Source organism: Crotalus tigris, unplaced genomic scaffold (assembly GCF_016545835.1).
Source record: "Crotalus tigris isolate CLP2741 ecotype Arizona unplaced genomic scaffold, ASM1654583v1 scf7180000018525.42219311030:4301911, whole genome shotgun sequence".
Lineage (NCBI taxonomy): Eukaryota > Metazoa > Chordata > Lepidosauria > Squamata > Viperidae > Crotalus > Crotalus tigris.
Window position 1 is genome coordinate 1,823,419 of NW_024097057.1, and position 22,994 is coordinate 1,846,412.

Below are 22,994 nucleotides of genomic sequence, written 5' to 3' on the forward strand. Positions count from 1 at the left end.
CTGAAAATAATGGGTGGAACCAAGCTAACGCTCCCAGAAGATGTTAGATGGAGCTCTGTGGACTGTTTTGAACAATATATAAAAACTGGCCTATTCTGATGACCGTTTGTGAGCAAAACTGAGAAAAAATAGATGGCACTATCACAGCCAAAATCCTCAAGAGAAATGTTGAACATATGCTGAGCATCCTGAAACCCATTTCTAAAGCTTTAAACAAAATCCAGAAAAATAGTTGTTTTATTGCTGATGATGTTGAAATTTGGAAGGAACTGAGTGAGCACTTAAAAACAGAATACACTGACAAGCAGAAATTACAAGATTTAAAAAAGCGAATGGGACAAGCACTGTCTCCAGCTCATTTTCTTGCAAACATTGTCAATAACTGGTAGGTATCTAGCAACCATCCATCTCTAGTGCCAACTATAATGAACTTCAGAGTTAAGGGGGAACCATTCAAGAAACCTGATGAGGTTTTAAAGAAAGTTTCATCAGTGAACTGGTAGAAGTCACTTAAGCACTTGGATTCAGAAAGTGTTCCTTGATTTCACTTTTAATCTAAGTGGCCTCTTCTACTGGCACTGAAAGAATATTCTCTTGCTTTAGACTTGTTCACTTTAAACTAAGAAGTCATCTGGGGCCTGATAAAGCAGGAAAGCTTGTTTTTCATGAACAAATAGGAGAACAAAGATGAAAATGAGTAAGCTGCAGAAAACTGTGTTTGAAGTTTTTTTCTATGTGGACCCAGCTGATATATTCAGTTTAAGTTCTTTTGTTTGTTTTTTCAAAGATATTTTGTTTATGCACCTCAATTACTAAACATTGATGTTTAAGCAAATACAAGAATATGTAATATGTTATTGTTTTAATTAAATAAAAGAATTTGAGTGATTAACCTATTAATATAAAATCGGTTCTGATATCACTGTTTTACTAACTTGACAGCTTATCATTCTAAATAGGAAACCTTCATTTTGTTTGCAAATAATATTAAAGATTATAAGTACCATCAAGAATGAGTCCTTACATTTAAAGAGCACCTGTCATTTCAAATCCATCATGGCAGCGCCTGTTAGCTAGCATCCACTCTCCTGCTGCCCGCCACGTCCCTCACCTTGTTGTGTCACTGCTGCATCACCAGCCATCCCATTAAAGTGAATGATACTGTTGACAAGTCAACAGTGGGTCAGAGGAGGAGCCACTATGGGACAGAGATGACAGTTGCTCTTTAAAAATTATGATTTAAATTGAGTTGATTTAAATCAAGCCTTTTTACTAGTGATTTAAATCAAATCCACCCTGCCTCATGGTGAGATTGGCAGAAAACAAATTTAATAAATAAATAAATAGGCACAAATGGTTAGTATCTTCAACAAGGTAGCCCTAAAATAAGAGCCAAAGTAATTCTGTTAAAGAAAAAAGGTCAAAATATTTCCAAGCCAATGTATGGGGGAAAAGCTCAGTTAAACTCACTGTTGCTAAAAGGAGGTGCCACCCAGTTACTAAATCAAAAGTTTCATATACTTTTTCCAAGAAATATAAGTATGAACTGAACTGAACATGTTCAAAAGAGGCAGTCCTTGACCTTCAACGGTTCATTTATTTACTGTTCAAAGTTACAACAGCACTGAACAAAGTAACTTATGACCATTTTTCACACTTACAACCATTGCAGCATCCCCATGGTCACGTGATTAAAATTCAGATGCCTAGCAACTGACTCATATTTATGACATTGCAATGTCCCAGGGCCACGTGAGCACTTTCTTCAACCTTCTGACAAGTCAATGAGGAAAGCAAATTCACTTATAACAACCATGTTACTAACTTAACAAGTGCAGCAATCCACTTAACTGTGGCAAGAAAGGTTATAAAATGAGGCAAAATTTGCTTAACTTTCTTAATAACAGAAATGTTGGGCTCAATTGTGATTGTAAGAAAAGGACTATCTGTAGAGGCATGTCATAGACATAGAACACTGTTTTCTATGTTTGTTTCATCAGAACACCTCTTTATTAATAAGACTGAAATCAAGTTCTGATCTCACTATAGGTAGTCATTGTACTGGAAGATTACAGAGAGTTCAAAGATTCACAAACTTTCTCTTACCACTTTAAAGCCTCATCCAGTAACAACCATGGCATATGAAAGATTGTGGCTTGAATAGGAGTAATGTGAAGAGCATGAATTATCAAATAATGTGAAAGTTAGACACACTTGTGTGTTTATGAAAGAGAATGGGGAAGCGTGTAAGGTGGTCTGCTTTTGTAGAGCAGGGTTTATGCATATATGCAGAGAAGTGAAGATATAAGGCTAATTATGCATGAAAGGCCTTAAACCAGAAAAATATTAATTTCTATCCAGATTCTCCTCTTCATGCTCAGGCTTATACTCCTGTCTTTATGGTCCCCAGCATATACTACAAGATCTTTTTCATTTCCTTCCTTCTTTGTCACACAACAAAGCACCCACAGCACTTTCCTATTATTTAAATTTGTTCTGTCTGGCCTCTGGCTCCCTCCTTTGTGAGCCTTCTTCATACAGATACGATCAGGAATGTAGGTTTTACCACAAAGCTAGTTTCTTTTTAAAAGAACTTATGTCAAATGTAGCAATATTTGCACTACCACCATCAAGTGTGGTATCATTTTACAAAAAGAATAAAGGGTTTTACGTCCCTGGCAAATGTTATAGTCACAGAATATTACAAACTAAAATTAACAATTGCCTATGTACATATATTGAACTTAGTTGTGTTCATGTTTGTAAAGATTTCAGTTCAGTATTCATCTTAATTGACAGAAAGCATAAAGAACTAGAATTATTCAACATGCTTAGAAATAAATTGAGATATTTTGTACTCAAAACATATTAGGACATTGAAAAAGATGCTACTAATCCTTAGTGCTATCTTGTAGTCAAACCCCCAAGATACTGATGTATTAGAACAGGGGTGTCAAATTGCCAGCCCACAACCGCAACACTGATGGTCGTGAGGTTGCAATATTGATAAATTCAGAACACTGAAATTCCACACAAAATATTTCAAAAGTCTATATTCATCGCAAGAAATAACTGAAAGATTATGAATCTCAGGTAACCTTCCTATGAGATGACTCTTGATAAGTACATTCTTATCAATACCAAATCATACCTAACAAAGGGATTTGGGTTAAAATTACAATAGGAATATCAATAACATAGCAGCTTTGATGTAAAGATGAGGGATTAGACATTTACAATAAAAATTACAAGAAAATGTAATACTGCAGCAAAAATGTTCACTCTAATTCTATCATGATGCCTGTATATGTCTACATTCATAATAATTGGAACGCTAATGTGGGGCATTAGTTAGAAGCTTAACTCCTACATTGAAGAATAGAACCAAATGAACTTCTGGAAACTATGGAAATATCTCTCTGTGCACAGAATATTTCAGCAGTCCAATCCTGTTGTAACTAAAGAATGTGCAACTGTTGCCAGAGGTAGTGAAAGCTAAAACATTAAACAAAGAAATGAATACGCATTCTTTGCCAGTACCTAGAAATCTAGCAGTTGGTAATTAAAATACATTCCCAGAGTGTGGATCTACTTCCTCAGAGGAAGTGTGACACCATACAGCAGGCATGTTAAACTGGCGACGTCATGCGACCTATCATGACTTTTTCCCCATTGCCGGCAATGGGGTGGGTGCGGTTTTGGTGTGATGCATCAGGCCCGTGGGCTGGCAGTTTGACATGCCTGCCATACAGAATAGGCCAAATCACAATTAATGAGCTTGGTTTCCCAACAACCAACAAAACTTCTAACTTATCTGTCTCTAATTATAGCTTGTGTAGCCTTATCCAGATCATCACTGAATTTAGCCTACAATAAGGTCCTTGCAATTGGACAGCAAGAATTATTAGTTGTCATAATCATAGTTAAGAGGTACCTCATCTCTAAGTTCCACACAACATCTCCGAACAGTTTCATTAAGAATGAAACAAGCTGGAATCTAACAGAAGAGCTGTCCCTTCAGGATAATCTCTATAGGCTAACAGGAAGAACTATTATAGTAACTGAAGGAATGCTCATTACTGACAATCCAGATGACAATCACATATCCTTCTATTGGAAAAACAGGATTTAAGTTATAAACCATGATAGATGGGGCAATTGATATTTAAATGAATGCTACATATTTAGCCATATTTAGAGATGCTACAAATGCTTCCACTATGTTTAGATAAAACTGCAAGACTTATTACCAAAGGAATCATAGTACAGCCCAGATCTGAATCAGCAGTTTCACAATTTACAGCTTATTTTTCTTATTTGTTTCCTGCATTTATTGATTTTACAAATAAGGCGAAGAAGATATCCAACACACTTTCCCTCCTATTTTTCCCACAATAACAGCCTTGTGAAATGAGTTGGGCTGTGACTGGCCCAAAGTCACCCACTTGGTTAAGGCGGGACTCGAACTCACGGACTCTTGCTTTCTAATGTAACCACTACTAGACTAAACTGGCTCTCTTATCCATTTCTATAAACTCTAGATTAAAAACTGTTCTACAACAGAGATCTCGTCCAATCAGGAAAATTAACAGCACTTGCAGGGCTGAGACTGGAATCGTTTCTTTTTAATCCTGCCGTTTTTCTTATAACCTTGCACGTACACCGGCACAGGTACTTCAATCGCCACTTGCGAAAGTTTCTCGGCGAACTCGATCCTCCCCCACCTGGAAGAGAAACGCGGTTTTTGCCCCCAGAATGGTACCTAACCAGATTAGTTCTGACTGACGCGGCGGCCCATGGCGGAACTTCCCGGGACATCTTCCTCCTGGGCTCCTGCAGGAACCTTCCCGCCGAGAAAGCGGCCGCGCCAGGCGCCTCCGCCCAACCGCTCGAGGCTCGCTCGGACCTGGGACGGCGGCGGTCCCCGAGAGAGGCGCTCAACCAAGGAGAGCGCCAGACCGCCACGTGCCGCCCGAGAGGGGCAGCGGCCGGCCCGGGACGCTTCGCGGGGAGCTGCGGCTGGGCCGCCGTCACGGGGGAAGAGGAGCGCTCCGACCTGCCAGCAGCAGCCCGGGATCAAAAGAAGGGCCGCCGCAGAGGCCTCTCCGCTCAGCTGCGTCGGGCGAAGCGTCCGGGATGGCCGGCTGACCAGTCCCGCCGCTCCCTTCCCCCGGTGCGTCTGGCTTGGAAATTCCGCCGCTCCCCAGCCTGGGGCGCAGGCGCGGAGCTCACCTCGGGTGACTCGGGGCGAGGGTCTCGGGCCAGGCCAGGCGCCGGACGAGCCGCTCGCGTTCTTCCTAGTCGCCTCTCGAGCTGGTCCCCAAACAAAATGGCGACCGAGGCCGCGCGCTCACGTCGCGGCCTTTCTCTTCCCGTCTTCCTCTGCGCAGGACGCAAAACCAGGAGGCGGAACCTGGACCTGGCTCAATCCGCCTGCGCGGAAACAGCTTTGACCAATCAGAGACTCGCCCCGGCTGGTGCCCAAGTCCGCCTCCAGTCTTCTACCCAATCCCTAGAAGGACACCCCGATGTCGCCTTTGCACTCTTGTCGACGGAGGGACGCAAAGATGCCCACATGAAGCTGCCGGGGAGGGCGGGGGGGAAATGGGCGGAGACGATTAAACTCAGAAGACCTTGCGGAGTTGGGGTCCGGCTGCGATTGGCTAGTTTAAGTATCGAGCCGGGCGAGGCCAATCGCAGCGCGGCGCTGGGAAGCGATCGCGTCAGTCGCGAAGGCAGACGCGCGTGCGCAACGGGCGGAGGCGGGGCGGGAGGCTGGGGGCTCCTTCCGAAAGGGCGCCTGGTTTCGGCGATGAAGGCGGGGCGAGCGGAAAGACGGCACGAGGCAGCGAGATCGGGCGGGGCCTTTTATTGACTGGAGGGGAGGCGGGGGGAGGCGGGCCGCGGGGCTGGAGGGCCAGAGGAAGCGACGGATCATCTTCAGGGCCGGGCCGGGCTTGTACTGCGGTACCATGTGTCCGGCGCCCTGCGGAGAGAGAAGGCGAGCCGATAAAGGAGGGAAGCACGGAAGGGGCCGGTGGCCCGCTTGCCCTTGCCGCCACCAGGGGCTGTTCTGAAGTGCTCCGTCTTCCCCCTGCCCTCCTTCCCCAGGGCCCGCTCCGCTTCCCGCTTAGCAGCCCGTCTGTCTTGGGTTTAGAACCATGGTCAGGACCGCCAGGGTTGCCGTCGCTTAGCAGTGCGATCACATGATGTCATACTTCACAACCACATGGCTTAACGATGCCAACCTGATCCCATTTGCTGTCCTAACTCGAGGACTAACTTTACCCCAGATAGTCCTGGAGTTACGATCACAATGGAGTCCAAAATTTCTGTTGCTCAGTCATTTAAACTCTCGAGTTATCTCCGAGACCTTCTCGGCATGGTGGACTTCCTGTCCGTGGATATCGGCCGTCCCCCAGGATTTGTGGAAAAAGGACCTTTCCATTATGGCCGACTTCCGGTCCATCGTTCTTAATTATTCCCCCAACTTCCTTTCACAGAGACCTCGGCAGGGCAGACTTCCTATCCGATCAAATCCACCGTCCCCCAGGGCCTTTGAAAAGCGACTTTTCCATCATAGCCAACTTCCGGCCCGTCCTTCTTAGTCATCCTCCAACTTCCTTTTGCGGCGGTCTTCCGGGCACGGCGGACTTCACAGGAGGGCAGTTTTCCGTCCCATTGCATTAGCATGGAGGCCATCGTAGGCCTTTTCGACGGCCTCAATGCCGCTATCGCTAAGGGACGGAAAACAGTGTCCTCCCGCGGTCCAAGCCGGTTATAGCAGCCACCAAAAGAAATAAACCTTTAAAATGGCTGTGTAAGTTTATTATTCTTTATTAATAATGCCTTACCAATATTTGACCAGTTCTATGAAGCCCTACAGCACCTGATAGAGTTAACACCAAAAAATGATGTCCTTATCATCATGGGGGATTGGAATGCTAAAGTAGGAAGCCAAAAGATAACCAGAATAACAAGCAAGTTTGGCCTTGGAGTCCAAAATGAAGCAGGGCACAGGCCGATAGAATTTTGTCAAGAGAATACGATGGTCGTAACAAACATTCTTTTCCAACAACCCAAAAGACAGCTCCACACATGGACATCACCAGACGGTCAGCACAGAAATCAGACTGATGTGCTCTGCAGCCAAAGATGGAGAAACTCTATACAGTCAGTAAAAACAAGACCAGGAGCTGATTGTGGCTCAGATCATGAGCTTCTCATTGCAAAATTTAGGCTTAAATTGAAGAAAATAGGGAAAAGCACTAGACCACTCAGGTATGAACTAAATCATATTCCTGATGAATATACAGTAGAAGTGATAAATAGATTTAAGGAATTAGATCTGATAGACATATTTAACTTATATGCAGAGCACATCATGAGAAAGGCAGGGCTAGATGAATCAAAAGTTGGAATTAAGATTGCCGGGAGAAACATCAACAACCTAAGATATGCAGATGATACCACTCTAATGGAAGAAAGTGAAGAGGAACTAAGGAGCCTCTTGATGCGGGTGAAGAAGGAGAGTGCAAAAGTTGGCTTGAAACTCAACATTAAGAAAACCAAAATCATGGCATCCGGCCCTCTCAATTCCTGGCAAATAGATGGGGAAGAAATGGAGGTAGTGACAGATTTTATTTTCCTGGGCTCCAAGATCACCTCAGATGGGGACTGCAGCCAAGAAATTAAAAGACGCTTGCTCCTGGGGAGGAAAGCTATGGCAAATCTAGACAGCATACTAAAAAGCAGAGACATCACCCTGCCAACAAAAATGGGTATAGTCAACGCCATGGTTTTCCCAGTTGCAGTGTATAGGCTCTGAAAGTTGGACCATAAGAAAGGCTGAGCACCAAAGAATGGAGGCCTTTGAACTATGGTGCTGGAGAAGACTCCTGCGAGTCCCCTGGACTGCAAGGCGTTCAAACCAGTCAGTCCTAGAAGAGATCAACCTTGACTACTCTTTAGAAGGCCAGATCCTAAAGTTGAAACTCAAATACTTTGGCCACCTAATGAGAAGGAAGGCGTAACTGGAGAAGGGCCTAATGCTGGGAAAGATTGAGGGCAATAGAAGAAGGGGACGACAGAGAACGAGGTGGCTGGATGGAGCCACTGAGGCAGGAAGCGTGAGCTTCAATGGACCAGAAGATGGTAGAGGACAGGAAGGCCTGGAGGAACGTTGTCCATGGGGTCGCGATGGGACGGACACGACTTCGCAATTAACAAGGGTTTCCTGCCTGAGCACGGGTTGGACTAGAAGATCTCTAAGGTCTCTTCCAACTATTATGTTTTAAATACATGTAATCTAGATTTGAGAAACAAGAATTGCCCCACTTTTCATAGCTCAAGAGGCAACTCTAAGGTTTGTAGGCATGTGAAAATCAAACTCTAAGCAATTTAGCCCAAGGAATCCGTTTAGTTCCTCAGGCCATTTTGGTCCTGAGTCTTCACAAATTTCATTCCCTCCCAGCTATTTCTACAATTCCAACCACGGCATTCCAGGTATATGGATGGCCTGAAGAACTGCCTTCCTCTCCAACTGCCCTGGCGGTGGGAAGTCAGCCCTGCTGTGAAAGCTACCTCTTTGGCTGCTGGGATGAATAAGCCTCCCCCTGGTGTTCTACTTGGTTTTTAAGCCAAGTTGCTGGGTGTCACATCTGTCAAGCAGAAATTGGACTCGGGAAGATCCTCCTTCTATGCACAGCCTTACAAGACAATTGTAGTTGCAAGTTGAGGACTACTTGTGCTAGAATAGACTCTGCCTTGCAACCTGCACAAGCAGGTGCTGCGCTGCATAGAACGTCAGATCTGAAAGCAGAAGGATGCCTCCGAGGGCCCACAAAGCAGGAAAAGACATGGCTGCTTTAAAAAGTTGCAATAGATATCCCTGCCTTCATTTTTCAATGTGAAGCACTGCACAACTCTACTTTTTAAACAAACATTTCTAGGACCAACAATCCAGTGACCTAACACACATCACAAGAAAATATGGCTTGGTCCATTAGCAGAAATGGAGGTCTAAAAAACCCTGTGTCAGCTCTGGTCAAATAAGCATGAATGGATCGCGCGCCCCTACCAGATAAACATTTCCTTAAATCTAGGCACATAGACATTGTCTAGTAAGCTCAGTATTTTTTTTTAATTCTTCAAGATTGTAACCACCACCTCTCCAATGGACAAAAGACTAATTTAATGCAAAACTATTTACAACATAAAAGTTAAAAGAATAGAAACAGTAGGGTGGCCAAATAGACAAAACTTCCAAAATGCTAGCTGCATGCTAGCTTCAACCCCCCGTCACTCCCCATGGCTTTCCTTCTTACTCAGAATGGATAAGAGAACTGGAGGATGAGACCAATCAGTTCAGTTCACTGTGAAGCTACCAAGCACCTACTGGCCAGGATTTGGGGTGGGGGCTGTGGCATGGCTGAAACGGGGAGATACTTCTCGTAGCTTCTGAGGCATTATCCCTCGGAGAGCTCAATCTCTGTATGCTGACTGACTGAAGTCCAGGAGAGAAATGGGGGCAAACAAAATGGGGACAGTCAAGGGGGTTTCTTTCAACACATCTTCAAAATAAGTCTTTATCAAGTCCTCCAACAGCTCAGCTCAGAAAGCATAGCGCGTACGGATGTCCTCTAGTTTCTTTGAGACTTCTGGCGGAGTCCGGTCCAGTTCTTCAGATACGTTCTTCTGCTTGTTGGGCTCCATGGAGTTGAACTGCTCACAGAGGTCCCCATCAATAACATTCTAAAATGAAAAAGAAAGTGGAGGTTTCAGTACCAGGGAACAGCACATACAAAAACAGTTGCAGCAAAAAGTCAATTAACAGCCAGGACGGGCACAACTGCCCAATTATCAGATTACCCAATTTTTAAACTGAACTCGCAGAAACAAACTTGCTTAAAAAAATAAACCCAATCTATTTCAAAATAAAAGCTGCCACTGGAGAGCAATCCCAACTCTTCTGGCCAGGTGCCTTGGGGTCAGGGCTGAGTCCACCCAAAGACACACTGATGTCACGAGGGACCCCGAAAATGATCTGCAGGCTGACAGAGGAACAGCTCCCTTCTGGGAAGACAAGATAATGAATGCGCCAAGAGGGCCCAGCACTTTTCTTGCCCTGAAGTATTTACCCGCCAGTGTGTGGTTCAGGCTGAGAAACTCCCAGAGACTAGAATAAAACAAATGCTACCTGCTCTCTGGAGCCCATGAAGCACCTAAAACAGGATGCAGGGAGAAATGGAGGCGTCTCCTTTCTCTTCTGTCTCATGGGGCAGGGGCAGGGAGGGAGGTCATTTATTTGCTTCCTCTAAACATTTTTAAACTGCCAAGATTCAGGGTAATAAATTCCATCTCATCTCATCAAATCATCTTAAAATTTAAAATGTATTGAAAATTGCCAATATTCACTGCCATCTTACAAAAGGATGGGAGCCAGGGCCCCTCCAGGAGGAGGCCAATATTGACCTAAGGGGCTCTGCCCCTGTCAGGGCCCACCTATCTGTCTGGAGGGAGGGCAGGGGACAAGAAAAGAACAACTGGAGAGGCCATTTCCAATGACACAAAGCGCTCCTCAGGAAAGGGGTTACTTCAAGCTGCCTTGAAGCAGCAGCTCTGGCTGAAGAAGCAGAGCAAGAACTGTCCTGTGGCAGAGTACCTGGCCGCCCTTTAAGGCCAACTGCTTTAATAATGATAATAGTAATAATAATAGTAATAATAATAGTAAAGTTGGAAGGGACCTTGGAGGTCATCTAGTCCTGCTTGCTTAGGCAGGAAACCCTATACCATTTCAGACAAATGGCTGTCCAGTCTCTTCTTGAAAACTTCCAGTGTTGGAGCATTCACCGCTTCTGGAGGCAGGTTGTTCCACTGGTTCTAGGTTGCTTCTCTCCTTGCTTAGTTTCCACCCATTCCTTCTTGTCTTGCCTTCAGGCGCCTTGGAAAATAACTTGACTCCCTCTTCTTTGTGGCAGCCCCTGAGATATTGGAACACTGCTATCATGTTCCCCCTCATCCTTCTCTTCACTAAACTAGACATACCCAAATCCAGCAACCGTTTCTTATATGCTTTAGACTCCAGTCCCCTGATCATCTTTGTTGCTCTTCTCTGTACTCTTTCTAGAGTCTCAGCATCTTTTTTGCATCATGGTGATGAAAACTGGTGCGGCCTTATCAAGGCATTGAAAAGTGGTATTAACACTTCACGTGATCTTGATTCTATCCCTGTTAATGCAGCCTAGCACTGTGTTGGCCTTTTTGGCAGCTGCAGCACACTGCTGGCTCATATTTAGGTGATTGTCCACTAGGACTTTTATCCAGGATGAGGCTGAAGAGACTGGACCTACCTTAACAGGAAAGTAGTAGGAGCGGAAGCTGAGGTGGTCTCGACCACATAGAGGCGGATGCTCAGAACGGAGGTGCATCTCAACATGCTGGAAGAAGTCGTGATCCTGAAAGAATCAGAGGATGGTCAAGGAGAACAATGTCATAGGACAAATAGTACAGACAAACAGCCGCTCAAACCTGCAAGAAAGAAGTAATTGACCACTGGCTGACTGATACTAGATGCGGGGGCAAAATGGCTGTGACAGCCGCCCTGCCCACTGACTGCCAGGGCTGATTCACAGATCTGGCTGGCTAGAAGGGGTCCCCTTCCACCTTCCCTACTCCATGTGTATCCTTCCCAAAGCTGTGTGTTTACTGGAAGAGGATAGTAGTGTACAGACAGGAGTGTACCAATTTTTGATCAAGAGAATATGATGGCTGGTGTCCCTGACAGACCCTCCAAACAAGCTGAAGTTTCAATTGTAGGAGAATGTAGGGTGGGTTGACAGAACTGCTGGGTCTCCATCATCCCTTTGATCACTTCTGCACATGATCCCCTTTTGGGATCACGTACAGACTGGACTCAAGCATTCCTCTGATTTATGCTTAGTGTGAGGGCCTGAGCAACTGCATGAGGCCTGAGCAACCTCAGGGAGTCAACTGGGCAGAGGCACCTAAGAACACCATCACTTTGGACGAACTCCAACTTTTGTTGGGGTTTTATGAGTGTATTTGTAAGTCAAGGTGGTTGGAACATGCGTCAGCAAATATTCCAAGAGGTTACTTGTGCCATTTACTCCAGCAACTTCGGCCCTGATGGAAGGGTAGGGAGTCCAACAACACCCCACCTTAGCGTTTACAGTGGAGTAGAGCCAATCCCGATCCACCTGCAGAGGAGCGGAGAGCTCCTAAACCCCTTCGGGCTCAATTCCCAGTCTTTCGTAACTCAAGCCTCTGTCCAGAGGGCGTCAACAACCAGGAGGACAAACAGAACAAAGTTTTCCAGCACAGCGTTCATCTCTCACCTCATGTGACGTAAAAGGAACCAGAATACCGATGCCTCCAGACAACGTTGTATAGACAAGAGACTCGGAGCCTCCAGGGATGAGGGTGGTCTTCTGCAGAGACAGCACCGTTTCTCCCACGTGGTAGTTCATGATCACCTCTGCCTGCAAGTCAGATTGAGGGGGATTCAGAGGGTGCAGGAGGCCTCCTCCTCCTCCTCCCTTGCCCACCCTTCAGGAACACCAATCCTTCCAGGTAAGAAACAAGGCGTTATGACTCCACTCGTGGCCAAGCACAGGCTTGAGAGTGAAATGGGACAAAGCTCCAAACCAAGAGACTTCAATTTCCCAGGAACTCTGCACAGAGTCAAGAAAGCGGCTTTAAAGCAGGGATCTTCAAACTTGGCCCTTTTATGACTTGCGGGCTACAAAGTTCGGGTCAAAAACTTTTGGGTCCTAGCCTCTAAACCAGGGGTCTTCAAACTTGGCCTGTGGACTTCAACTCCCAGAATTCCTCAGCCAGGCAAGTATCGTGCAGGAGACAGGAGAGAATTGCTCAGAGCTGTTCCTGAGAATGAGAAACAGTCCCTCCTCTTTGAGGGAGATGGACAACGCAGAAAGGAGAAAAACTCTCGCAACAGCCAGGCCTGTTGAACAACGGAGCTGGACTCCCTTGGGGGACCGTGGATTCTCCTTTCTCATCCATCTCAAGCGAGGCTGCATGTCCTGTCTTGAGCAGGAAACCCAACTACCTGAGCTCCAGGATCCCCCTCCAGCTTCTCACTGCACAATCCTAGGACAGTCTTTGTTGCCGACACCCTGGAGGACTCAGAGAGAACTGTACCACTCCAGTACGTGGTTCCTTGTTTTAGGAACTAAAATAGTCCCGGTCCCTGTTAATTTGAACGTTTTTACATACTTGTTTTTTATTGTGTGGTAAGCCACCCGGTCACGTGGACAGTGAGATGGTATATAAATTTAATAAATAAATAAAATAGTAAATAAATAAAAACACACCCAAGTTGAAGTTGCTTTTGCTCTAGTGCATAATCATCATAAAATCTACTAGAATGTATTTTTCAATCATTATTTTTCTTAGGTTTTTTATGTAGTAATTTCTTTTTTCGTTGTCTTAATTGGAAGCACTTTAGAGCAGATTACAATTAACAGGGGAAACGGAGGGTTCTAGCACAGCCACCTGCCTTCTGGGATGCGCCATTGAGAAGGCCCCTGTCCCACAGAGCCTTGTTGCCAGTCGGGTCCTCGTCAACCTCATCATTTGTGTTGGGTGGCAGCCTCACCTGCACGGGAAAGAAAGGAGTCAGCGCACTGCCTGCAAATGATTCTCAACAGAGGAGCCCCCCCCCCTTCCAGGCCTGGGTGCAGGAGAAGCTGGGAGCCTAAAATCAGGAGCAAACAGCAGCATGGAGTCACTGCAGGAAAGGCTAAGCCAAGCTGTTATCGCCAAGAGCAATGGTAGTTTTTAATCTGTGGATCACTTCTGCTCTGGATTCCTTCTAAGAGCAGCGAGGGGTAAACCTGACCCTGAGGGAACCTTCTACTACTTTGAAGCCGCCTCTCAACTGTCTGCTTCATTTTCAATAGCAAACATTTCCTCCCCTTCTTGCTGACTCTCAGAGGCCTTGTCTAGGACATTTTCTGTTGCAATAACAAGAGATTCCCTCAGTCAGGGAAACCGATATGTGGGTTTCAAAGCTGTCCCCTCCAAAGGGCTAAACTGGCTGCTCCACCTTGTAGGCCACGCTCTCTGGAGCCACCTGGATTTTACTGCTACGATCCAAAATACTTTTTCAAGCCAACCCAGCTCTTCTCAGGCCAACTCACCACACAGATGTTGCCAAACTTATCAGCTCCAGCCACTGTGTCATAGTCCAGGAGGCAAGCAGTGGTGACCCAGCGTGGGTGGGTGTCGTCTGCAAAAATGATCAGCTGGTTTTCATTTCTCTTGTATCGAACCCAGATGAAGCTTTCCTGGACATCAGACACAATCACTCTGTGCCCGACTGTCTGAATCCCACAAATGGAGTTGGCAATGTGCTGTATGGAAAAGCAGTTCAGAAAAGGACTTGAGAATCCAGAGACAGAATCTGGGCACAAGAAGGCCACAACTGAAACCTAACTGTCACTCTTGCCTGAGTTCACAGCTAGTAGTCACAATGGAAGAGCAACAATAGGAAAGTCTGCTGGATTTTCTTTAGATCTGGACAAGCATCCTGACCTCCCTCAATTCTGGCAGGAACCCAAGGGCTGCAGAACAGGGCTGTGCTGTGGACAACCAGGGTGAAATGGAAGCCTTGCTGGCACTGTTGTGTTTTGGGAAAGAGAAGAGACAGCCGGAAAGAGCCAGGCTTGCATGCCACCTGGGTCAGGAAGGATGCAAACAAGGCTACGGGATAAGGAACCGTCCCTCTCAGCTCTTCCAGAAGAACAAAGCCTGCCTGCTCTGCAGCTGTACCAAGGGCTGGAAATTGTACACACAAACACACACATATAGAGCAGTGGCCTGGCAGACACCCTCCTCTGTGCCGCCCAAGCAGAAGCCTGGCTGGGGGTGCTCCAGAAATTGTCCACAAATCCAATTTGGTTTCTCTCCCCCCCCCCCCCCGAAGCTCCAGGTCACTATAAATGGCACATTTACTGGCAGTTAAGGTATCTGAGGCAGATGCGGCTACAGGGATCCCCTTCCAGCATTCCAAACATGCAAACTACACGTTGCAGCTTCAGGATGTCCTCATTGCAAGTTCTAAACTCTTAAGAAAGACAACAGGCCAGACTTTCCGCTGTTGGCAGCCGAGAGGGACCTTCAAGACAAAACAACCCTCCACACCTCCCCAGGACTCACGTTGAGGACAGTCCCCTTGCAACCAGTGGGCTTTGTGTCTGAAAAAGCACCAACTCTTCCGGCAGGGCAATTCCCATACCTTATTCTCACACTTCCGGAGCAGCTTCTTCTTGCCCAGATCATAGACACGCAGCAGCTTCCCCACACCAATCAGCACCCTCCCCTGGAAGGGGGCAATAGCCGCAGGCACCTCCTCCACCGGCGTCTGGATGCAAAGGAGGAGAAGGCCTTAAGAAGCTCCGCCCAAGAAAGGACCGGCCAACTCACTGTCCGGGCCCCCTCTTCAGCCACCCACAGGTTTGGCATCCATGGTCAGCTGGGCCCGCGTGCTGCTAAAGAGACTCCTGGGCAGCTGAGCAACTCCCCTGCCTCTCTGAGAACGAGCAGGAGAGGGAAAGAGCCGCAGTCCGGCAGCTCCTCTTCCCCGACCCTGAGGTGGAGGAAATGCTGCCTGCCGAACAGAAACCATCTCCCGGCCACTGGCCAGAGGGAGGGGGGGGGCGGCAGCTTCACACCCGGACAAGAGGCCCCAATCGGAGGATGCTCCCTTCCAAGGCCTGCAACCAGGCCCCCGTCTTGCTCTCCCTGAACTGCTTCTGGAAGCAGGTCCCTGAAGAGAGGCAGCCTGCACCTTCGACAACTTTTAAGGCTTGGGGACTTCAACTCCCAGAATTTCTCCACCAGCGCTGGCTTAAAAGTTGCCAAGGCTGGAGACTCCTGCTCCAGAGTTCGAGCTCCGCCCCACCTTTTGCTTTATGTGAGAAGGATCAACCCCCCCCCCCCGATCCTGCAGGGAGCTCACCTTGTGAAGGAATTCGAGCTTCTCCCCATTGTTCACCAGCTTGTAAGTGTAGACAAACCCTCCAGCAACCGAACGGGGGTTCAGAATGAGGTCTTTGGCCACGCCCACCAAGACATGCCAGTCATCCGGTGCGTTGGAAAAGCGGCACACAGCCACACTGCAGACAAGCAGAGGAGCCACTGGGTCAGAGCCCTGGGTTTGGGGAAGGGAGGGGGCGGCCATCTCAATTTCCACTTTCATGAAAGCAGAAAGAAAGCCTCGTCTTGCGAGTTCTTGTTTCAAAGGGTTCCGGCTTCATTAGACCTCAGACTGGAAAAGGGCAAGCACAGATTTTGTGGACGGGGGGGGGGGGGGATTCAGCTGCCCCAAAGTAACCGAGAGGAGCTGCAATTACCTGAAGGCAGCCTCATTCTGCTCCAGCTGCACGAGGTCCAGAGTGTTTCCCTGGATGGGGTTCATCACTCTGACCACCGAAGCCCACTGCCCATTTCCTGCTTTGGGAGCCCCAAAAATGGACTCTGGAAGGTTCTCGTTCAGGAAAGCAGCAGCCATCTCTGCGGCAAGTTCCCTCTCGTCATCCCCTGCGGCTTCCACCATTTCCTGTGTTGCAGAGAGGAGAGCCCCCCGGAAGAGGGAGTGAATGCCCAGGCAGGGCCTCTTTTTCCCAAAGCGAAGACCTCTGGAGCCGAGGCCCGACTCTGGTGGTGAAAGAACTGGACCTGGCCTGGTCCAGGCTGTGGAGCAGGGCAAGAGGAATGGAGGACCAGCAGGCTCTCTGGCTTGAACCGCCCGTAACTCACTTTCAGACCAGCTGCACCTTTTCCGACACAGCGATCGGAAACCCCCCCCCCCCCCAAAGGGAAAACCCCAGGAGCCGCAATGTTGCACATTCTCTGTGTTTCTAAGTTTAGGGGGATCTGAACAGCCTTCTTAGAAGGTGCTCAGCAACCCAAAGCAGATGAGGGTTCCTGACCTCCGGAGAGAGGCAGAAGGCTTAGCTCTCTTGCTGGTCAGCCAGGAGTACCCCTCCCGTGTCCACTCCCTTCAGCAGCCAGCACACGTCAGACTCTCCAAAAAGGAGCTGGAAGGCAACCCCAAAGGGACTGAAAGCGCCTCCGGAAGAGGGGTGGAGAAAGGAGGCAGCAGCCCCCGGACGGATCCCTTCTGGGTTCTCCAATCAAGCAGAGGAACCCAAGATTGCTTCTATCCATTTCTGGAGAAGGAAGGGAATTGTTTCTGCCCTGCCACAGCGAGTCCCTGGACTTGCGTCTCCTGCGCTGCGACGGTGTCCCCCTCTGATGCTGAGCACCATGACCAGACCCACCCTGCACACTCCTCCTCCTCCTCCTCCCCAGTGTGAATGGGGCAGAGAGCAGAGCAAAAGCTCGAAGGAAGCAAGCAAAGGGGCAGAGAGGCACTGGGCTCCTCCCGCTACCTCGGCCATCTGCTGCTTCCGCTGGGCTTTGGTTGCCTCGGTGTAAGCATTGTGGTCAGTCTCGATGATGATCAGATTGCTGCTCTCAGGGTGGATCACAAACTTGCGGGGGGTGTACTGTAACGGGAAGGCAACTTGGTTGAAGACTGCGCCAAGCTTCTCCAATGCCAAAATCCTGGGGGAACGAAAAAGCCAGATATCACAGCTACAAAAGAAGCCCAGGGAAGAAGGCCCAAACCCTGCTGCCTCACCAGGGCTGCCCATTCAGGGAGGGTGGGGAACACGTGTTTGCTTCTGCTCCTTTCTTTGGTGCATAGACATCCCCCCCCCCCCGTACAGTTTTCAAAATCAGAAGTGGAAGCATTGCTTCTTGTCCTGAAAAATAGATCCAGCTGGTGATGCCGCTGGATCCCGAGTTGCTTCAGACTCACATGCAGCTGGGACTCTTTCCCATCGTTGAAAGCCTGAGAAAAGACCAGGACTAAACCCCCAGGCTTTGGTGAGACGAGCTGCCTCAGTTTGGCCCATCTGTACAAACCTCAGGGTGTTGGTGGAAATGGCCACAATCCCCTCCGGACACTGTTCCGAGGCAAAGCCGGAGGCAAACTCCAGGGTCTCGTAGGAGAGGGGGGTGAGGTGGAAGCGCGACTGGTAGGAGTAGCTCAGCCAAGAACGACTGGACATCGCCAGGACCTGGAGCACAGTGAGAGCAGAAACAAAGATGGCTGACATCTCCCTGGGCTTCTTCCACGCAAGGAAGTACCACTGGGCAGAACCCAGATCCAAGATCCTGCTGACGTGGAAGCCATGCTGGTAACTCACTTCGGGTCGCAAGGCCAAGCATCAAAAATGTTTCTAGGGAGCCCTGAAGCAGATGCTCTTTTATCAAGAAATGACGGCAGATTAGGGTTTGCAAGCAACTTCGTCACAAGGAGCTCGGCAGTTTCAACATTCTCCAAGTGGAATCAGGTTGGAGAAGAGTCCTGGGGTCTTTCAATTTCCCGGACTGTTGCACAGGACATTAAAGGCCAGCAGCACATGAGGGAAAAAGTGAGTCTCTGAAATTTTCAGCACTGACCTATCACTTGATTGACTAGCTCCTCCCTAACTTAAGGATGATGGCAAAATGTAGGTGCCAGGCTGAACCTGAGGTTCGGTGCGTCATCAGTCTCCAGTTCTTTTGTACCCACAACAGATCCAAGTCCAGCCCTCCTTGAATTCCATTGACTCTTATCTAACACCAATTTGTCTTGACCCTCAGTAGTTCAGGTTCAGAGATAGCCACGGAATAAACCTCTACTCATTTTGGACCTAACTTTGGTTCCCGATTTCTTGTGCCTGACAAAAGCTCCAATGAATCTTCACATTTCCAGACCTGCATTTGTAGGTTTCTGAAATCACGACCAATGGCAAGTAGTCCTCAATTATCAACCACTCATTTAGCAATGCTCAGAGTTACAAGAGAGCTGAATGAGAAGTTGTGGCTGGTTTTTTATGCTGTCGCTGCCCCAGTGTCCCATAGTTGCATAATGGCCGTTTGGGACCTTCCTGCCAGCTCCTGGCAACCAAAGGCAACGGGGAAGCTGGCAGGAAGCCGCGGTCAGATGACACCACCCTTGGCAATCACACACAATTCACTTAACGACCAGAAACGCTGTTGTTAAGTCGATGTGGTCACAATATTTTGCTTTACGGCCATCTTGCTTAAAGTTCCCGGTCCCACCCACAGTCCCAGCTCAGGACTTCCTGTACAAAACACCTTAAAATCCCTAGCACTTGATCGGCAGCTTTAAGAACAAGCAACACAAGCATCAAATATTGTCCCTACTGCACAAAGAGACTCAGACAAGTTTCTTATTTTGCTACACAAACTTTCCCAAATAAACACATCTTCCCCCTCCTTCCTCTCCAACAATATTCCTGCCAGTTGTATGCACAAATACAGATACACCTGTTATTCTTATTCTGTATTTGAGAAAAAAGAAAAAAGTAAAATCTTACTATGGCTCTTCAAAAATCCTGATTAATATTACTGTGTTAATTTCCTTTTGCTGCCCCGGTATTGCTCTGAGGCAGATCCCACACACTCCATGGCCATGTGTCACACTCACTGCTTCCTGGCCTTGCATCCGGACTCTGAACAGCTTCACAGGGCGGGATCCAAGGTACCTGGTTCTTGTGTCAGACAGATCACCAGTGACAGGATCCAGGACGGTTCGGAGGAGCACACCGTTCTAGATGGCAAAAGCAGAGAACCAAAAGGAGAGAGGAGCCGGTTAACTCCAGATTCCAAGCAGATCTTGATTCCAATGTATTCATTATTTCAAGCTCCTCTCCAACTTGAGCATGGATAAACCTGGCACTGCTACTGAAGTATACAAGCATTTCTAACTTTTCCAAACTAAGAAACATTTTGAAATGCAGCCAACAACAGCAGAACCTTTGCAGTAAAGCAGTGGAGGAGCTCTTTTCCACCACAGAAAGTCCTGCCCCATAGAAGGGCACGCCAAGGACTCTCTTCTCTTTCGCTTCCTCCCAGGCAAATGAAACTGGGGGGCGGGAGGGGGAGGGAACCAGAGCACCAGGATCACACCCATCCAGGCCAAGGCTGCTCACTGACAGGCTGTGCTGGACAGGCTTAGAGCGAAGGCTGCTTGTCAATGTCCACCCAACCCAACCTGCTCGTGTCTTAGAGGGAAACAGGCAAGTTTTGCAAGAAACCGCCTGCATGTTAGTTAAAGTTTCCATCTTCTCATCCTTTGAAAGAATCTCACCTGAGGAAGGCCTCTATTGCACTCCTATTTTGTTTGATCGTAAAAGAACTTGGCATAAAATAAAATCTGGCAATATGAAGGAATGGGGAAGAGAAATGAAGAATGTACTGACCGAGTTTTCTCTTCTGGACTGACTGCTGGCAGATGTGGAATATTTGCTAAAGCAAGCAACAGAAGGGCTACCCTGAGTGACTGGACTGAGAACAACAACTGGAGCACGGAAGCGCAATCAAAGGCTGCAACAGGGAAGAACTGCTTTCCTGGGCCTTTCTGACTGTGATGATCCGGGATGTGGCACAGAGGCAACACAGTCAGCTGACAGTTCAGACCGCCCCTTTATTGCTCCAAGTGTTCCCCAAACGCTCCTGCCTTTCTGGCAAGTCCCAGAACAAAGTGACGACACACACACACACACACCCCTCCAGCAGCCTCTGGCTGCAAGTAGTCCAGCACAAAGCTCTGAGCATGACGGCTGCCAAAACAAGAAATCCAGCAGGGCAAGGGACTAAGCCAATTAGTCCAGGAAGCAAGAAATAAAGCAAGAAGTCCAGGAAACATCCAACGTCGGCAACAGCACACAACCTCCATGAATTCAGCGTTTGTTCCCGACAAATGCCCCTCCCCACAGCTTCTCCTTAAGTCTCAGTCCCCAGTGTGCCTTGTGGAGAGTGGCTGGGCGCTCTCCTCCTTAGCAGTCAGGTCAGCCTGCGCTGCTCCCTTCTCCCTACTCTCCGTGCTCAAGATCAGGAGGGGATGATCCTTGCTCACAGCCCAAGCTCCGTCTCTCGTGTTCATTGCCTAGCCTCTCTTGGTCATCCTGCCCGTTCCTCCCTGCCTTAGCCTGCTCCTCCCCATATTCCTCCGAAGCCAACGACGTCTCCCCCTCGATCTCACTCACCTGTAAGCCAATGTTCAGGTACAAAAACCCAATGGAGCTCCGTTCTCCCAGCTCATCTTGCTTCTCGGCGCCACCCATTTCCACAATGCACAAGGATTCCGGCTGTGCAGGCAGAGCCTGCATGCTCAGAGGCTGCAGACAGTCCTGGGGAGAACGAAGGACCCACCATTAGTCGGGAGCATATAGGGAGAGCCAATTGCTCATTACAGTCAACGGGGAATCCCTGCTGCCTATTTAGAGCCATCTGGAGCGCAAGAGGAGAGGTAGCTATTTTCCACTCAAGTGCCCCAGCCTTAAGTAATGCTTTACATTTTTTCTTGGCCTTCTACTGGGTAAGTAACATTCTTTTGCTAATGTTTCAGAATCTTTATTTGTGGCTAGAAACCCGTCTTCCAGAATGCCCAGAAGCAGAGGCTGCTGCTTGAGTTGGGGAGAAAAATGGCACGTGAGTCGTTTAGTTAAAATAGGGCTAAACTGACAGAAATTTGGGAGGTCTTGGAGCATTTCCAAGATGCTCCTTGTTTTTAAGCATTCATCTTCGGCAGGCCTCACACTCGGCATATTCTCATCCACAGAAAATGAAACTTACAAAAGCCTGGCATGCAGCGTCAGCCTTAGAACAATAAACCAGCAACATAGATAAATATTTCAAGGCAGCCACCTACCGAGGGATCGAGCGAAATGATCCGTACAGTGTTGTCTACCAGTCCAACTGCAAGGAAACGGGAGCGCTGCTCCCCAGGCGGAACATTTGCCAGACTCATGCACACAACATCGGCCGACATCTCCTTCCTTTCCGTGTATTCGTTCAGCTGCCCAGACTAGAATGCAAAGAGGCAAGAAGAGGCAGGTCAGCCAATGAAATGTAAAGGGGCTAAAGTGACAAGGACACTCACTGCAGGTAGCGATAAACCGACATTTCGGGAGCTTGGCAACTGCCTCGCCTTGTATCCCCTTTGTAGCGTCCTGCAGCCATTTCCAGTTTTTGATAAAACTGGCCCACAGTGAACCGTGGGTTTGCTTAATAACCATAGCATTCACTTAATGACCACCACAAACAATGATTGTAAAATCAGATCGGTCGTGTGGGTGACCTGCTTTACGACTGTCGCAACTTACGACAGGCTCCATTACAGTTGTAAGTTGAGGATTACCCATATTTTCAAGCCATCCTTTTTAAGAAACTGGGGCAATTTTAAGAAAGGCCACTGCTGCACTGGCTTTTGCGAAGACGGCCAGCCAGTGGCCATCTTAGAAGTACGTGACATTTGAAAAACGACCGTCTCTGCTCCCAACAACTAACCACAAAAAGTCCCGGTCCTGACTGAAAGCGGACCGTCACCCCCGAAATGCTTCTGAGCAGACTCTGCTTCACCAAGGCCAGCCTGTTCAGAATCCCAAACCAATATCTGGCCCTAGCAACCTGCTGGTTTGGCTCTCATCCTCATTTACAACCCAGCCCAAATCTACTTTCTATGCTCACGTACTGGATCCATCTCGAAGTAAACCAGTTCTCCTCCAGTTAATGCAATCACCACTTGTCTCTGATTCACGGCACATTTGACGATGGTTTTTTTCCCAGGTGTTTTCCATTCGTTAACTCGTTTATCTGCCCTTATGTGCCTGATGCCATCAGGATAAACCTGAAGGGATACAATGATGAGATGCTGAAAAGGTCACATCAGTCACTGCTTGCCCACCACAAGCTCCTCTCAAGGCTGTGTACCTCTTATGGTCCACAAGGAATTTGGCAATTCTCTTATAATTACTAATCATTAAACTTTCCATTTCAATTCATCAAGTAAGATGGACCAGCTCAGTAATCAGCAATTTGAGAAGTCCTACAGTTGTTTTAAAAAATAATCCCATGAACACAAACCTTTAAAA

The 22,994-nt window shown here is 47.8% G+C and overlaps 2 protein-coding genes across 8 annotated transcripts in view; both read right to left on the minus strand.

Moving 5' to 3' along the window:
• CNOT1 (CCR4-NOT transcription complex subunit 1) overlaps window positions 1–5,388 on the minus strand; it is a 67,681-nt gene extending 62,293 nt beyond the window's left edge. For 4 of the 6 annotated variants that reach the window (XM_039353550.1, XM_039353551.1, XM_039353555.1 and 1 more), the window contains exon 1: window positions 5,233–5,388. The gene's annotated coding sequence lies outside the window, so the exon portion shown is untranslated. Of the gene's footprint in view, window positions 1–4,650; window positions 4,725–5,232 lie in introns of all 6 variants that reach the window. The other 2 variants (XM_039353548.1, XM_039353549.1) reach the window with 2 other exon arrangements.
• A 3,732-nt stretch (window positions 5,389–9,120) lies between these two features.
• The window catches only part of SF3B3 (splicing factor 3b subunit 3), a 32,189-nt gene continuing 18,315 nt past the window's right edge, over window positions 9,121–22,994 (minus strand). For both annotated transcript variants that reach the window (XM_039353581.1, XM_039353580.1), the window contains exons 13-26: window positions 22,595–22,750; window positions 21,773–21,928; window positions 21,108–21,251; window positions 19,547–19,669; window positions 17,974–18,128; window positions 17,436–17,610; window positions 16,395–16,600; window positions 16,001–16,157; window positions 15,278–15,403; window positions 14,181–14,393; window positions 13,534–13,636; window positions 12,357–12,496; window positions 11,352–11,456; window positions 9,121–9,753 (exon numbers count right to left, since the gene is read on the minus strand). In XM_039353581.1, coding sequence (XP_039209515.1) covers window positions 9,613–9,753; window positions 11,352–11,456; window positions 12,357–12,496; window positions 13,534–13,636; window positions 14,181–14,393; window positions 15,278–15,403; window positions 16,001–16,157; window positions 16,395–16,600; window positions 17,436–17,610; window positions 17,974–18,128; window positions 19,547–19,669; window positions 21,108–21,251; window positions 21,773–21,928; window positions 22,595–22,750 — 2,100 coding nt within the window. In that variant the 3' untranslated portion in view covers window positions 9,121–9,612. The remainder of the gene's footprint in view (window positions 9,754–11,351; window positions 11,457–12,356; window positions 12,497–13,533; window positions 13,637–14,180; window positions 14,394–15,277; window positions 15,404–16,000; window positions 16,158–16,394; window positions 16,601–17,435; window positions 17,611–17,973; window positions 18,129–19,546; window positions 19,670–21,107; window positions 21,252–21,772; window positions 21,929–22,594; window positions 22,751–22,994) is intronic.